This window comes from Carassius carassius, chromosome 7, assembly GCF_963082965.1.
Source record: "Carassius carassius chromosome 7, fCarCar2.1, whole genome shotgun sequence".
Classification (NCBI taxonomy): Eukaryota; Metazoa; Chordata; class Actinopteri; order Cypriniformes; family Cyprinidae; genus Carassius; species Carassius carassius.
The window spans coordinates 33,310,678-33,328,029 of NC_081761.1; the positions used below are offsets into that span (position 1 = coordinate 33,310,678).

A 17,352-nucleotide genomic window follows, 5' to 3' on the forward strand; every position below is an offset into this window, starting at 1 on the left:
TGTTAGACAACCAGAAAGTTCTACATTTCTAACTGACAGTTTTCAATTGTCAAACATTTAAAGGTTAACCTTACAGTGGGACTCAACACTGATTACTGTCAGGCTTTCAAAATCCTTCTTTACTTGAATTAAAATGATTATAATTCAATTTTTAAGCACAGCATGCTCAAACATGCACACGATTACTGTTTTGTTCCCTCGATTTGCTAAATTGTGTGCTGAAACAAATTAGTTATAATATAAATCGAGGGAACGAAATAGTAAATCGTGCACACAATTTAGCCTACTATTTTTTTCCTGCATGCCTGCAGGTACAGATTTAAAATCATAACAAGTAGCAGCAAATATTATTACAATAAATGTAAATCAGATGTATTTTGTAATCCTGTAACTGTAAATTAATAACACTTTTTTTTTCTCTGTAGCTGTAATGGATTACAGTTACATTTATTTTGTAATTAAATAATGTAATGTTGTTACATGTAACAAGTTACTCCCAAACACTGGTTAAGATAAATGTTAAGGTATGCCCCCTAAAATCACAAGTGCACCCCTCCACCGCAGTTACTGTGGTCTAAAACCGCCACTGTTTCCAAATACTTTCTGTATATGTCATTTCAGTGGTATGATTAATTATCAGAGCACGTCTCATGCCGTCTATTTTGGTGTGCATCTTCAGCTTTCCCACGACAGCAGAGAGAGACAGCGTGAGGGGCTTTCATAACCTCTCTCACATGGTCGTCCGCCCCGCTGCACTCAGCTGAGCGTCTACACTCACACAATGTGGACCCTGTTGGGATCAGTTATGGCTGTGTCCACCATGTCAGACATCAGACCCAGGGTTACATTATGGTGCATAAATAAGGAAATATTTACACTTATGCTATTTGCTACATAAGTTACATTTGATACACTTATTCTTTAAATTCCATATATCAGCATTTGAATTTTCAAAGAAGAGTTCCCACACTTTTTGAACAATGAATTTGCATGATTGTTTCATAAGTAGCTTATGATTACTGGATAAGGATTTTTTTAATCATTCAAACTCTTATCAATGAGTCATTGAATAGTATTTGTGAACCCAAATGATTTATTGAAGTGACTCAAAAAATTACTCACTCACAAATCATACTTCTCTATGGCTTGCTTGTAAGCAAGTTTCACCCTATTCAAGATTAATATTTATCCAAAGAAATATTTTACACAATAAATTTGATTTTTTATGACTTTGTCATGGAATAATGGACAGCTTACGACTAGTATTCACACCACAGAGTTTGCCTCACATTATAGATATTATTTGATAAATGTTTTATGGATACAAAAAGCCAAACTTCCTTGGACTGTTTCCAAAAAGAAATCGAATTCATAGATTCAAAACATTCATAGAATTTTATTTGATTTAAGGAATCCTAATGTAAACAACAGAATGAAATTTAATTAAAATGTATGACAAACCCCAGGATGATCTGTTTTGTTTTTTTATGGTTCTGCTTTTTCTTAGAAGGATCTCATAAACACAAGAAGAAAAACAAAACACAACAATTCAACGAATTAAGTTGGACTGAACAAAAAAAAAGCCCAGCAGTCCGAATCTAATGTACAATTAATAAAAGTGGCCTACTAAAGTGATTTTGATTACATTTTTTGTCTCGTGTATCACATTCAGTTCTGTTTTCTTCATATTTCATATTACTGTATAAACATTGCACTTCTAACACTGCTTGTTCCCTTTTTGGTTAAAGTACATTTGAATACTGTGGTTGACCAGAAAACTCTAGACAAGTGTTGTTTGATATCCTGGGATGCCAAATTCATTTAACACAGCTATGAGAAGAACATAAGCTAAACATATTCAGGAATGGTTTTAAAGTAACATGTCTGAACAGACAAAGTGTGTATCAAAACTAGATGGAAAGCCATCTTCGTCTCATGACATTACAAACACAAGTCATGCACATGTTTTCTGAAACAGACATTGCACATTGCATTCTGGATTTAGACACAAACAAACACCCTATTCTTCAAAAAATAAACTATTCTTTTGGCATTTCAGAAATAAGAGACAATATTTTACATGCAAAGATACAAAGGTTGGACACGAGCGGTCATATTCTCAAACCTAAAGAATGTATATAAATAAAAAAATAAAAAAAGCTGTTGATTGTTAAGTTAATAAATCAAATATACACAATGATTAATTAGAAAATATGTACAAAGTCATCTATACAACAACATCAAATCTGACAGTGCACTTCTTCATATAGATAATAAATCTAAGCATGACCTGTCTGCCTGTAAACATGTAAAAAAAAAAAAAAGGCAGAATAAATAAAAATGAACTGCTAGAAAGAGAGGGAAAATAAAATCCAGTCAACAACCCAATAAATGGGAGTTAAATACAATCTTCGAGCACAAGATACACCAGTCACTATTGATTCACAAGCTATTTCTGGTGCATTCATTTCTACATTATAAACACTGAACACAATCTGCACATGCAGTTCAGTTCAACAACTGGATGAAACTCACAAAACTCTCAAGAACTCATTTCCATGTCTAATTTCATCCCAAAAATATATATTTTTTTACAACCTTTGTTTAGCACTATAAAAGTTTTATGCAATACAAAAAAAAAAGAAGATAGCATCATTCAAGCAATTTTATTTATATAGTATCCTAATTTGCATAAAAAATCTTAGTATTACGCTATTTGTACTGTATATAAATGCAGTACTTCACTTTTGGATGGAAAAGGTGCTTAAAGGGACAGTTCGCCAAAAAATACAAAATCTGTCTCAGCCTTAAGCTCCAAACCTGTACGAGTTTCTTTCTTCTTATGAACACAAGATGAGATCTTTTGTAGACTGTGTGTAACTAAACAGTTGACGGTACCCATTGACTTCCATATTATTTTTTTCCATACTATGGAAGTCGATGGCTACCGTCAACTGTTTGGTTACCAACATTCTTCAAATGATTTTATTTCGTGTTCTACCGTAGAATGGAACTCATACAGGTTTTGGAACAACTCGAGGCTGAGTAAATGATGAAGGAAATTTCATTTTTTGGGTGAACTATGCCTGTAATTGTCATTCAGATGTCAACAATGTCTATGAATTCAGGGTGAAATTTGACCTGGACACGTTTTGGTGAGATTCACACAATGAGCAGATTACTGTACATTCTGATTTAGGATAGAAGTTCAGCACAGGTTAATGTCTTCAGGCCCTTCAGATGCCATAAAACAGACCAGCCCTTGGTTCGACCCCAACGTCTGAACAAACACTGTCTGGCCTTGTCCTGACAACCGACTGTCAGCGCACTGATTTCAAAAGATGTCTTCATTCGCTTGACCTTTTGTGACATCGCGTAGCAATGATTGTTACCACGCCAAGCATCAGCCGCTATACAATATACTCCTTTTTGTGCGAGCTGTGTTGTGCATCCAGATCTCTTGGCTGTGCATCCGGAGCTCTGTGCTGTGACTCCAGGTCTCTGTTGTCTCGTTTATTAGTCCAGTGAGGATTTTTGACATCCGTGCCATGGGAGCTCAGCCTGTCGTCCCTGTCCACCAGCATGTAGGCCGGCTGACGTGCAAAGCGCACCTTCTGCAGAGGCTTGCTGGAGTCTTCCTGCACTAGTCTGCTGGATTCGGAGAAATGCGTCCTGATTTTGGCGTTGACGCTGTTCTTGTCGTCGCAGTGCAGGTCTTTTCCCGGCAGGCTGCCGTTGGACGCGTTCTTCTCGATGTGGTTCTTGATCTGGGTGAGCTGCTCGCGGGCGTTGTTCACCGTGTTGTCCTCTATGCTTCCCGTGGAGTAGGGGGCGGCGGGGTTGATGGCAGTGGGGCTGGAGCTTTGTTTGCGTCGATGCCGCACGCACCACAGGAACACCGATGCCAGTGCCAAAACCCAGATCACCGTCACTATAGACACCAGCAGTGGCACCAAGTAATCTACTGAATGAGAGAACCGTTGAATAAAAACAAGCTGGCAAAATATTACATCCCTTCATTTAATGTGTTAATAAAACTGAGTAGTCTTGTGTTGTAGCTTTATATTTATATACGAAGGTTTGGGGTTGGGAAAAGTCTCTTATGCTCACCAAAGCTACAAGTATTTGACAAAAAATTCTGTAAAAACAGTAAAATTGTAAATATTTTGAAAAATTTTAATTTACCATTTTCTATTTGAATTTATTTTAAAATGTAATTAATTTCTGTGATGCAAAGCTGAATTTTCAGCATCATTACTCCAGTCTTCAGTGTCAAGTGATCCTTCAGAAATCATTCTAATATCCTGAAAAATGTCTTATTATCAATATTGAAAACAGGAAATTTTTCAAGATTCTTCAAGATTAATAGAACAATTTTTTGAACAATTTAATGCATCCTTGCTGTATAATTGTTTTGTTTTTTTTAAATAAAAGAAACTCACTAACCCCAAACATTTGATTGATAGTATATATCTCAGTTAGTTCTGTCAAACGATTAATCACGATGATTCGCATCCAAAATAAAAGTTTTTGTTTACATAATATATGTATGTTTACTGTGTATATTTATTATGTTTATATATAAATACAAACACATGCATGTATATATTTCAGAAAAAGTAACATATATATATATTAAATATATTTATATATGATATAGTTTATATAAATATAAATATATACATGCAAATATAAAAAAAATATATGCTGTATGTGTGTGTCTTTATATATAAATAATAAATATACACAGTACACACACATACATTATGTAAACAAAAACCTTTATTTTGGAATGCGATTAATCGAGATTAAGGGTTTGACAGCACTAACCAAAATATTTTTGTATTTGCTCTGAATTTGCATAAAATGGTGATTATTTTCCAATTAGAGCATCCATCATTTGTACGTATGGCTACTTCCTCTAATGTTAGGAACTTCCTGTGGTGTCTCACCGTTGGGGTTCTGGGTTTGTCTGCGCTGAACACGGACCTCAGCGATGGAGCCGATGATGGAGCTGTTGGCACTGTGTTTGCTCACCAGATCAATGATGCTGTCCGTGATTTCTTTAACAGGAACCCGGCCGTGAATGCCATCCTCAGTCACATGCTACAAATCACAATATTTCCTTCAAAAAAAATTATCCTGACAAATAGTTTGTGTCTTTTTTTGAATGAAGCTGCAGTTATTGTATTAAAGCAGAACTAAATGCATGGGGTGTTAAAATAAAAACAAATATAATACCACAACCTAATTTATAATAAAATAATATAATAAAAACATGCACAATATTTCCTTTAAAATGCATCAACATCATTTTTTTTTGAAAGCTGAAGCTTATAAGTTATTATTAAATTACAGCAGAATTAAATACATAGTGTTAAAATGAAAATAATACAAATTATAATAATAAAATACAAATTAGCAAAATATTTAAATTAGTGCTGTCAAACGATTAATTGCAATTAACCGCATTCCAAAATAAAAGTTTTTGTTTACATAATATATGAAATATTTATTATGTACATATAAATGCATGTGTACACTTCATAAAATGTTTGTTTATATAAATATATTTACATATAAATTATATGAATATAAATATATACATGTAAATACATGTACATATTTTCAAAATATATACTGTATGTGTTTATATTTCTGCATACATAATAAATATACAAAGTACACATAGTTTATATATACTATTAAGCTATTTCTAGCCACTGAAATACTGCATGAATGTGACTTACGATGGCCACATGGATCTCATTACTGGCAGCAGAAGAGAGCTCACAGCTCATAGAGATGGAAAACTCAGCTGAAAGGTTTTTAGCCACATAAAGATGCCTGAGCTCACGACACACCTGCTCCACCGTCACTCCCTGAGAGCCCAAACCAATACACATCAGAAAACATTTCAATATATGTGCATTAATCCAATACCAGCACACTTTAAATGCCAGTCCCAGCGGCCTCACCTGTGGCATGGTGTCCTTGTTGAAGGTGAAGGTGATGTTGGCACAGTCGCTCTCGGGGTGACAGTGGGCCCTCACGGCCGGCCGGTGAGCAGACCAGCACTCGCCCTGTGAGGAGCAGGGCTTCACGAAACACTGCTCGTCTCGCACCGGCACACACAGCTGACCCAGAGGACAGTCGCCTCGTCCCGAGCCAAGCATCCGGCAAGGTTTAGGGCCACACCACAGCTGTGGAAGAGAGGAAGGAAGCCAATTCAGAAACGATAATGCATCACTATGAACTTTTGTCCACGATTAACAACAGCTAAAACACACAGGTTCACGCCGACATACCTTTGTACAGCTGACAATCCCCCTGTGACAGTAACAGGTGTTACAGTCTTCAGCCCACTTTGATCCATCTACAGCAATCCGACCTTCGACCACACATGGACGTCCTGTGACTGAGAGAAAAAACAAGCCATTTAAAAATCATGCTACATTTACACTTTAGATACTCCACCTTTGACTATTGAGATCTTGAAAAATTAAACCGATGCTTGACTGAAACTTCATTTATTGCTTGTCCCATTATTCACAGTTTGTGATGTTTTTGTGAAGAAAAAGGATTGATCTTGCTCATTATAATAAGTTAGCTAGTGCATGGTAACTGTTAATTAAGAAAAATACAAAAGAATTGGATTTCTTCTGAATTTAAATTAATAAATGTATTATTTGTACATTTTATAATTAGAAAAAAATATAATAAATTAAACCAAACCAACTCTGAGCTTGTGATAAAAAAACATAATAATATTAGCACAATAGTCACAGTAAAAATTTTAAAAGCTACTACAATATATCCTTTAAATCCTGATATTTTTTTAAATAATCAAATGCACCATAATAGTAACACAATAGATACAATCAAAAGTATAAAAACTACTACAATATATCCTTTAAATCTACACTTAGTTTGATCTTGATTAAAAAAACAATTATTAACACAATATATATATTAAACCAGCTTGAATAAATAGAATAGAAAGTAAAGTTTAAAAGCTATTATAATATATTCTTTAAATCTAGAAAAGTAAAAACCCATCTAAATGAATCTTTAGGGGACAGAAAATTTCCCCTAATGAATGTATTGATTGGAGCATGTACCTTCCTGACACCTGGGCCCGGTTCTGCCGGGGGGGCACAGGCAGCGATAGCTGTTAATTTCATCGACACATGTGGAGCCGAACGCACACGGAGACGACTGGCACTCATTGATGTCTGTGGGGTGAGACATGCATGTTTAATACCACTGTAACATCACCATCTGATGTGTCAACATGACTATTTATATCGAATTCATTTATCTACATCCTCACGAGTCATTCTTCACTCACTGATGCGACAGTCCGGCCCTGCGAATCCACTGGCACACTCACAGCGGTACCAGTTATCACCGTCCACACACGTCCCGCTGTTGTAGCTGCACACACATTACACAAATGATGAGATACAGGGTCAGAGGTCACCAGGACACATGCTGCCTTCAAGTCCTCCTGGGAAATTTCTATTCAAGTTATGTCCTAAAATACACTAAATTGATTTAATTCAAATTCATCACTATCTCGTCCACTTGTTGGCAAACACAGAATGCTTTTTAGTGGTAATGCAAGAAAATATTAGTTTATTATTATTATTTATTATTTGTTTATTTATACTTTTTTTTATTCTTGTGCACCCACAGAGAAAACTAATAAAAAAAATAAAAATAAATAAAACTTATATTAAAAATGTAAAAAATAATTATTAAAACCAGTTATTCTCCACCGTGATTCTTTCATTAAATCTGTTAAGATAAAGACTTAAATATATCCTTTTTTTATTTTATGGTGTTGTTTATGTGTGCGTATTTCATAAATGTGACCTGAAGGCATCAACATAATTTACTGAATTAAAATTAAGCTTATTATTTATAATATTTTTATATAGTTTTATGCATACTATTTACTGTGATTAAATTGCACTGTATTTCAAACATTAAAATGGTTTAAAAATATATGTAAGTAAATATTGCTGCTTCTATTTATTGTTATATTATTAAATAGATTTATAAGTGAAAAAGTTATTTTAATCATGCTTTAAAATGTATTAAATTCAATATTTAAAATTTAATTTAATTTAATTTATATATAAATGTATAAAATATATTATTAAATTTGAAAGCAACAAAATGTATTGATTTAAAATGAAACTTACCATGGTTGTGGGTTGCAATCATTGGAATCTGTGAATGAAACATTGAATGTTATTCCAAAACAGAAACATTCATCTGAAGATTATTGTCAGGTTGGAGTGAAATCAGCATAATTCACATTACAGTCAACCAGTAGATCAGTCGCAATACTTTCACCTTAGTTATAAACGGCAGATCACAGACCCACCTGAACGATTATCCATCAGCGTTACATATTGCCAACAATATTTCAGCTGAAACTACTCATCAGACTCTGTACTATTTAGGGCATTTTCTGTCGTCATTTAGAAAAACCTGGCGTTCTGAAACTGAAGATAAACGTGACATGTGTCATTTATGTGTTAAAATACGTTTGCCTATCCAGACACATCTATAAAGATGATGCTAGTGGAGCAGAAGCTGTAAGGAGCTATCCAATGAGTATATAGTTGGGAAGAGAACCTTAAGCAGCAGTAGGTGAGAAACAGGAGGTAGACAGGAGTCAAGACAGGAAGTAGTAAGGAAGTGGAACAGGAAGTTTTGCCGTACTCTGGCTGCAGGTGAGCCCCTCCCAGCCTTCTTTGCAGACACAGGTGAAGCTGTCACCTGTCACCACACACGTGGCTCCGTTCTCGCAGGGGTTCGGCAGGCAGCTGCTGTTCTTTGCTGTGGAGTGAAGGGGGAAAAGCTTTAGAAAATGATTCAGAGGCCAGTTGACCTAAATGCTCAGCCGGGTTGTTAGCGGCTCACCGATGTTACAGGTAGCTCCTCCCCATCCAGGAGCACACATGCACTTAAATGAGTCTCCTTCGTCAGAGCACGTGCCCCCGTTGTTACACGTGGCCTCGTCACATTGGCTCTCGCCTATAAATGAGAAGAAATCAGCTGTCAGGCTCATGGACTATATTCAAATCATTTACTGCATGCTTGAATGATTTATTAGGCTAATTCTGCCACCCTTTCATTGTCTTGTGACTTGCAGGATAATAGCGTTTAAATTAAACCTCAGTGGCAAGAATTAAACTAGTCAGAAAGATAGATTCGTTTCCATGAATCAGTTCAAACTGTCTGTTTAAATGAACTGATTCAAAACTCTGATTCAGCGATTCACTCAAAAATGTTTTCCATGATATTTCATACATTAGTTTTATTATATTTTATTATATTTAATTATATTATATTTTCACATAAATTAAAAAGATTAAACATCATTCTTAAAGATTTTATTAAACATGCAAGATCTTTACTGTATTTTTGTTTTTACATTAAACACTTTGCTGAACAATAGTGGGCTGATTGTTGATGAAATTGTTAAATTTAAATTTTTTTATTATAATTTTGTTAATTAAATCAAAATAATAATAATAAATTAAATATATATATGTATTAACAGTTAAAAAACAGCAACAGTTAAATAATAACAACAATGCTAATAATAATAATGATTATATTAATAATATTATTTAAATTAATAATTAATTAATATTATCATAGTTAATAATTATTTATTTTCGCTATACAGTAACTTATTGATAAATATTGTTAACATTATTAATTAATAATCATTATAAACAATTTTATAATTATTAACGAGTATTTTGTTATTTAGTCTTATTTATAAAGCAAAAATATCTTAGCATCCTCAAAACAAGATCAATTCATTTGAAAAGCAAAAAGTCATCTGAACAATGACTTTCCCAGCTATTAGTGCAATTTTAATATTTTGAAACTGAGCATAACTAGAAAAATGTAACTGACCAAAGAAATGTTCATGAAATGACACTGGACATTTCAAGATTTTGTGAATTAACATGGTATGCAAGGCGGGGCTTACGTGAGTGACAGGTCTTTCCCTTCCAGCCGTTTTCACACTCGCAGTAAAAGTCATTGACCAGATCACGGCACACTCCTCGATCCCGACAGGGGTTCATGCTGCAGTCGTCAATGTCTGTTTTGGAAATGCACCTTATTTTAGCGATCTATATGATTAGAGGTGTTTTTAACTGCATAGAAATGATACTCACCGCTCTCACAGTTGTGTCCCTCCCAGCCATCAGCACAGATACACTGGTACGCGTTGATGTTATCAATGCAAGTACCGCCGTTACGGCATGGACTACTTTCACAGTCGTTGATGTCTGAGAGTAAAGAGTGAGATGCGCTGCTGAAAAGTCTGCGAGGTGTTGAATCTAACCACAGCAAAGGACACTGGGAAAGGAATCGGGCTTACTCTCATGGCAGTACGTGCCGGTGAATCCCTCCTGACACTCGCAGCTGAAGTGTCCTCCGGCGTGACTTCGACAGCGGCCGTGAGGACCACAGACGTTAGAGGAGATGAGCCGCATGCCGCCCGGAGTGCTGTTAGACGCCACCGCAACCGTGCAGCTGTCAATCACTGCGGGAAAACATGAGCACTGAGTCATCAAGAGCCTTCATCTAGAACAGGTCAGAATCAAGTCCACCAACCGCATGCATTCAGACCAGCTGGAGAACATCAAGAAGCTGGCTTTAGCTAGATTTCTCTCCACAGCATTCCTAATAATAATAACAATAATAATAATTATTATTATAGAATTAATAGTATTGATCTTGACAATAACTTTATTTTTTATCATCTTAATCATTATTAAATAGTAGTAATTATAATAGCAATAATACAGTTTATTATGTATGAATATATTAGGAGTAGCAGTAGTAGTACTAATTATTATTATTATATCAGATTATAATAAATACAATTTTGTCAACATTAATACTATTGATTCTATAATAATAATAATAATAATAATAATCATTACTGTTGTTGTTATTATTATTATTATAGTATTAATGTTGATGATAATTGTATTTATTATAATCTTAATCAGTATGAAATACTTATTTCTAAATAATTATTAATAATAAATAATAATTATATTGTAATTATTAATAATAAATAGTTAATTATGAATATAGTAGTAGTAGTATTAGTAATATTAATAATAATATATACTATATTATTATTCATTATTGTTATTACTACTATTTTATACTGATTAAGATTATTAAATATGCTTATTGTCAAAATTACTAATAATGACAATAACATGTTTTACTAAGTAATTTATTCAAGTAATAATTAAAGTATTTTAATATCTTCTTAAATTAGATTTTTCCAGGAAATAATTATAACTGCAAAAAAAGTAATTATTATTATCGTTGTTATTTCTTCTATACAGTAAAATAATTACTAATATTATTCATTGATAATCATTAATAATAAAAAAAATTTAATTTGTATTTTTAAAATATTATTAGTAAATAAATATGAGTATATACTATTTTCATGTAGTCTTACTTTAGATAAAAAAAACATCTAACTATCCTTTAAACGAAATAAACGTATTTGGAAAGCGAACCGTCTTCTGAACAATAACTTTTAAAGACATTTGTGCAATATCTAATATATAAGATAAAAAAATAAAAATAAATAAAAAGTCACATAAATTTGCATGAAAAGCTGTTGAGTTTTAAGATTTTTGAATTAGCGTGACTTATATTAACATTTTAAAATATTTCCAGAGTTTCCATCACCCTCCAAAAATGTCACTGACAGCTATGATGATGAAAGCAGACAGCGGCATGCTAAGAATTAGCCAAGCCGTCATGTAGTCTGACTAGCGGTGGGTTTTCCCCTTTCGGTAAGCTCACTTTGAGTTAGCATACATGTTGTGTAACGATATCCTAGCTGTTACCATGGTGCTCCAGCCCAGGAGACCAATAGACTAGAGTTAGCAATCGCTAACGCTACGGTGTAAACAATGGCACGGCATCAAACGCGCCGAGGCCTTGAGATGAGGATAGTCTTACGGCTGCGCTGACTAAAAAAAGACTGGACTTCTATTTCCAGTGTCCATTAAAACTTCAGAATGTGCCCAAGCAGATAATCTTACCACCGGCACACGAGGCTCGCGATCTGGAGTCTGAGAGCGCTGATTAGCACTCGATGAAGCTGGAGACTTTAGGACTCGTCCAGTATTCACTTCAGAGCTAACACGGATGTCTTTCATTGACCGTAAACCAACTAGCTCAGGTTTGTGAAATTAAGAAGTAAAAGAAGTAACAAGGAAGTAAAAATCTCACTTATTATCTATAAAGTGAAATAAATCAATTAAATGAAATAATTTTCAATTTTATTCATAAAAAAAATAATAATAAATGAATGCATTATATATTTATTATGTATATATAAATACACGCACATGCATGAATATATATAAGAAAAATATGTTACGTTTATATATTAAATATATATATATATATATAAATTGTAGGAATATAATTATATGCATGTAAATATTTAGAAAATATATGCTGTATGTGTGTGTGTGTTTATGCATAATAAATATACACAATACACACACATATATTATGTAAACAAAAACTTTTATTTTGGATGCAATTAATCGTCTGACAGCATTAATATACATATGAAGAGTTTATCTGCAAAAATAGATAACTGTTTTTTTTTCCTTTAAAAATCATGTTTTTTATTACGTTATCATGTTCTTATTGTGTTAGTTAGCTGTATTTTTCTTTGGTTATTTTTAATCTAATCAATATATATTTGCAACTCTTCATATATATATACGTATATAATGTTATAAGCCATATATTGATATATACAACTGGATTTTCGAGGTAACCCACCTTGGCATGGTGTGATGAGGCAGTGGTCTTTAAGTTGGGAGCAGTTTTTGCCTTCGTAATCTTCGGGACACTTACAGTAGTAATCTGAGGCCAGGCTAAAACACTGAGCTCCGTTCTGACACGGGCCGCTCTCACAGGAGTCTATGTCCAGCTGAAGACAAAATCACACAGAACACACACTCTAATACCTGCTCACCAGCTTTATTTAGACACGTTTACAACACACCATTAATGACCAGAAGAGGTTTTGGAGCTCACCTGACACGTGGCCCCTGAGAAACCAGGTGGACACAGACACTGGAAGCCGTTGAGTGCGTCCTGGCAGCGTCCTCCGTTGAGACAGGGTCGACTAGCGCACTCGTCCACGTCTCGCTCACAGTGTTCCCCTGCAAAGCCTGCTGCGCACACACATCGATATCCATTCACAAGATCCTGACACACACACACAGAGAAAGACATTAGGAATGGTTTAATGGTAAAATAAGCATGAAATAATAATAATTGAATATACTGTGAAATAAAACCATTGTTGTTGTTTTCATATTGATGAAGATGATACATAATAATTATTGAAAACTTTATTTAAGAATAATAATTAGTAGTAGCAAATTTATATATAGCATCAATTCTTAATTCTGGTAATAATAATTATTTTAAAAAATATTAATATAAATAACATTAACAATCGTTATTAATATAACTGACAATAATCCATACGAAATAATTATAATAATATATTGTAAAATAAAATTATTGTTATTATTTTATTTTTTCAAATGGAGGAAAATGATATATAATAATTACTTTAAACATCCATTATAATATTAATAACAATAACTATAATTATTTATAAATATAATTATTTCGTATGGATTATTGTCAGTTATATTAATAACGTTAATAGTAATAATAGTAATTGTTATTAATATTATAATAATTGTTTACAGTAATTATTATTTATCATTTTTCTGCATTCTTACTTTCTATACAATATATTAATAACATTTATATTAATAATTAGTAGTAGTAGTATTTATATATAGCATAATTTCTTAATTCTGGTAATAATAATTATTATAATTGTTATTAACATTAATAATAACAGTTCATCCTTGCTATACAGTGAAAAAGTATTAATATTAATAATATTAACAATCGTTAACAATAAAACTGACAATAATCCATACAAAAAAATTAGAATAATATTGTAAAATAACATTATTGTTATTATTTTATTTTTTCAAATGGAGTAAAATGATATATAATAATTACTTTAAACATCCATTATAATATTAATAACAATAACTATTATAATTGTTATTAATAATATGATTTGGCAATAATTATTAATAATATTATTTAATAATATATAGATTTTTCTGCATTCTTACTTTCTATACAATATATTAATAACATCAACAACAATTAATATTATTATTATTTATGTTTCTGTGCTATACAGTAAAATGATTAACTGTATTAATAATCATTATTTATATAATTCAACAACTATAAGTCCTTTATATTAATAATTAATAGTAGTAGTATTTATATATAGCATAATAATAATTATTATAATTGTTATTAACATTAATAATAACAATTCATCCTTGCTATACAGTGAAAAAGTATTAATATTAATATTATTAACAATCCTTAATAATATAACTGACAATTATCCATACAAAATAATTATAATAATATATTGTCGAATAAAATTATTATTATTATTTAATTTTTTCAAACAGAGAAAAATGATAAATAACAATTACTGTAAACATTCATTATAATATTAATAACAATTACTATTATAATTGTTATTGATAATATGATTTGTCAATAATTAATATTAATATTATTTAATCATTTATAGATTTTTCTGAATTCTTACTTTCTATACAATATATTAATTAACAACAATTATTTTTTATTTATTTTTTTACTTTTCTGTGCTAATACTGTAAAATATTTAACTGTATTAATAATCATTCTTAATATAATTCAACAACTATAAGTCCTTTATATTAATAATTATTAAATTAAAGTCTTGTTTTAAAGCAAAAATGTCTTAAAAAAAAAACAAAAAAACGTATATATACATGATTAATTCACTTGAGGAGCAGAACAATGTAAGATACAACATACTTTCATAGAACGCATCTTGGATTTTATTTTCTTGGCCCACTGACAAATGACATAAATAATATCACAAGATAATATCGCTCACCCCTAGTACAGATATTTTACTTTCTATAAGGGACTAATAACCCAAAGTCCATTACAACATGTTTCATTTGAACAAATCAAACACAGGATTGTCAGGCCTGATTAGGTCTTTCCTCGCTGTGTTTTGAGAGCTAACTGGCTCAGACAAAGTCCTAATGCATTCCAGCTGTACAGCACTCAGCCTGGATACAGTGACTGAATATACAGACAGAGCGAAAAAACAATGGAGAGGAGACAAGAATGGTTTATGGTAATCCGATCGTTTCACAAACTCACTCTGTCTTTATGTTAACTCTCCAAAACATGACTCAGCTTCTGCTATTTTTAAACAGGAATGGATTGAGGTGATAGAAACGGGGGGGTTTCACATCTGCTAAAAGCGCTGGAAAACATTCAAGGCCTTACCTTACACAGTCCTCCGTTAAGACACTGTCCGTGGCAGTCGTTGACATCTGCGGGGGGGAACCCATCAAAATATCAGTTCACATTTCAGAAATCACGCCAAGAAAGCAAGATCAGACTCTATATCAGGCCCAGACAGAGTCTGCACACTTATTTGCATTTTCTGGAGAAAATCATGAGTTTAAATCAGGTGAAACATGTGAAACAGGGACGGCTGAGAATACTAGATGCTTTTAGCAGCTGAAAGCTAATGAAATTAATCAAATACTGAATAAACGTACAAGTGGAAATGCATTTGCCAAATTTCTGGTATTCTGGAATCTAAATATCACTCAGGTTCAGTAAGTCTATTTCAGTTGTTTTGACCATTTTATTATCATTCAGACAAAAAATAAATGTCTGGTCATTAAAAAAAGTCTCTCTTTCAATGACCTGCCCGATTTTAGGCATCATTCATATCTATACTACAACTGATAAGGCTTTGCTTTAAAAGTCATGCTGGCATCTTTAGGAATATATATATATATATTTTTTTTAAACTTAATTTTAATTTTATGGAACATCTGAACTTCTTTTAGAGCTGCTAATAATCTGAACTCTGACTGCGTTCATTTGAAACCGTGAAATACTTACTGATGTCGCAATTCTGGCCCATCCAACCAGGGAGGCACTCGCAAAAGTATCCGCCAATCAGGTTCCGGCAGGAGTGGGCATTGACGCACGGGCTTTCCTCGCACTCATTAGCATCTGAGCCAAAAATGACAAAAGAAATCAGCACGAGCGCAGTATAAATTACAATCAGACTGATACGCATGCAGCCTGAGGAATCTGTGCGTGTGTGTTAATGGGACTGTAAATGCGCTCTCATATGAATCAACAGCGGGGGTCTCATGGTGGTCTGCTGCTTAAATTCTTCCAAGGCTGATTCGGTTACCACGGTAAATTGGATTTTTGTACAAACACACCCTGACTCAAAGAAAGAGAGGGAGGTACACACACACACCAATGAGACAGGTCTTTCCAGTCCACTGCACGGGGCAGATGCATTTAAAACCGTCCACCAGGTCCACACACGCGCCGCTGTGATTGCACGGGTTCGGACTGCAGTCATCTTCATCTGAGGAAGAGGAGGAGACGTCATAGTTTAAGAGACTTGATAATTGATAACTCAAATGATAATGATATTTAGGAAATGTTTTTTTTTTAAAGCACAACAACTATTTTGCCCATCCCATAGTTAGGATATTTTACGTGTAGAATAAGGGACAAATAGCCAAAATGGTTTTGCTAGGCCCTTGCTTATGTGTTCTGAGTGATTTTAATGTGATGGCATGCAGTTGCTTGGTTCAAAAGAGCCCAACTCCAAGTCTGATTCTGGTTTCTATATATGGCTCAGTTCTCTCCTTCAAAGTAGTTGGATGCATGAAAAATTGAAGGCTAATCTGAGCAGAGATGGCTTACTGATGTTGCAGGACGGTCCGGTCCAGCCCGGCGCACACTGACACTCAAAGCCCTGACTGGACTCCACACAACTGCTCTGTTCAGACACGGCTCAGACAGACAGGCGTTCTCCGCTGCAGAGAGAGAGGTTATAATGTGTGACACACACAATCAAAGACAGAACAGCATTTTCCAAAGGAATGCTCAAAATACACAGACATTTTACCCCAAAATAAAACACATGGACCACACATTTGCCAAGCAATGACAAACTGCCTTTCTATTTAGCAGCACTGTATGTCTCTGCCTGTCATTTTATGGCTCCACGGCCTCTTTCTACTCACGTAATATTATTTAAAACTCAAATCACAAATGTATGCCCATTTATTTAACCAGTTAGTTGGTTAG

At 33.3% G+C, this 17,352-nt stretch overlaps 1 protein-coding gene across 1 annotated transcript in view; it reads right to left on the minus strand.

Moving 5' to 3' along the window:
- Positions 1-1,376: 1,376 nt before the first annotated feature.
- jag1a (jagged canonical Notch ligand 1a) overlaps positions 1,377-17,352 on the minus strand; it is a 25,201-nt gene continuing 9,225 nt past the window's right edge. Inside the window, 20 exon segments of the mRNA XM_059554655.1 lie at positions 1,377-3,964; positions 4,953-5,106; positions 5,751-5,882; positions 5,979-6,203; positions 6,309-6,418; positions 7,122-7,235; positions 7,352-7,437; positions 8,211-8,238; positions 8,737-8,853; positions 8,938-9,051; positions 10,022-10,135; positions 10,212-10,325; positions 10,418-10,582; positions 12,877-13,027; positions 13,135-13,308; positions 15,508-15,554; positions 16,138-16,251; positions 16,508-16,621; positions 16,966-17,043; positions 17,046-17,078. Coding sequence (XP_059410638.1) covers positions 3,411-3,964; positions 4,953-5,106; positions 5,751-5,882; positions 5,979-6,203; positions 6,309-6,418; positions 7,122-7,235; positions 7,352-7,437; positions 8,211-8,238; positions 8,737-8,853; positions 8,938-9,051; positions 10,022-10,135; positions 10,212-10,325; positions 10,418-10,582; positions 12,877-13,027; positions 13,135-13,308; positions 15,508-15,554; positions 16,138-16,251; positions 16,508-16,621; positions 16,966-17,043; positions 17,046-17,078 — 2,738 coding nt within the window. The 3' untranslated portion in view covers positions 1,377-3,410.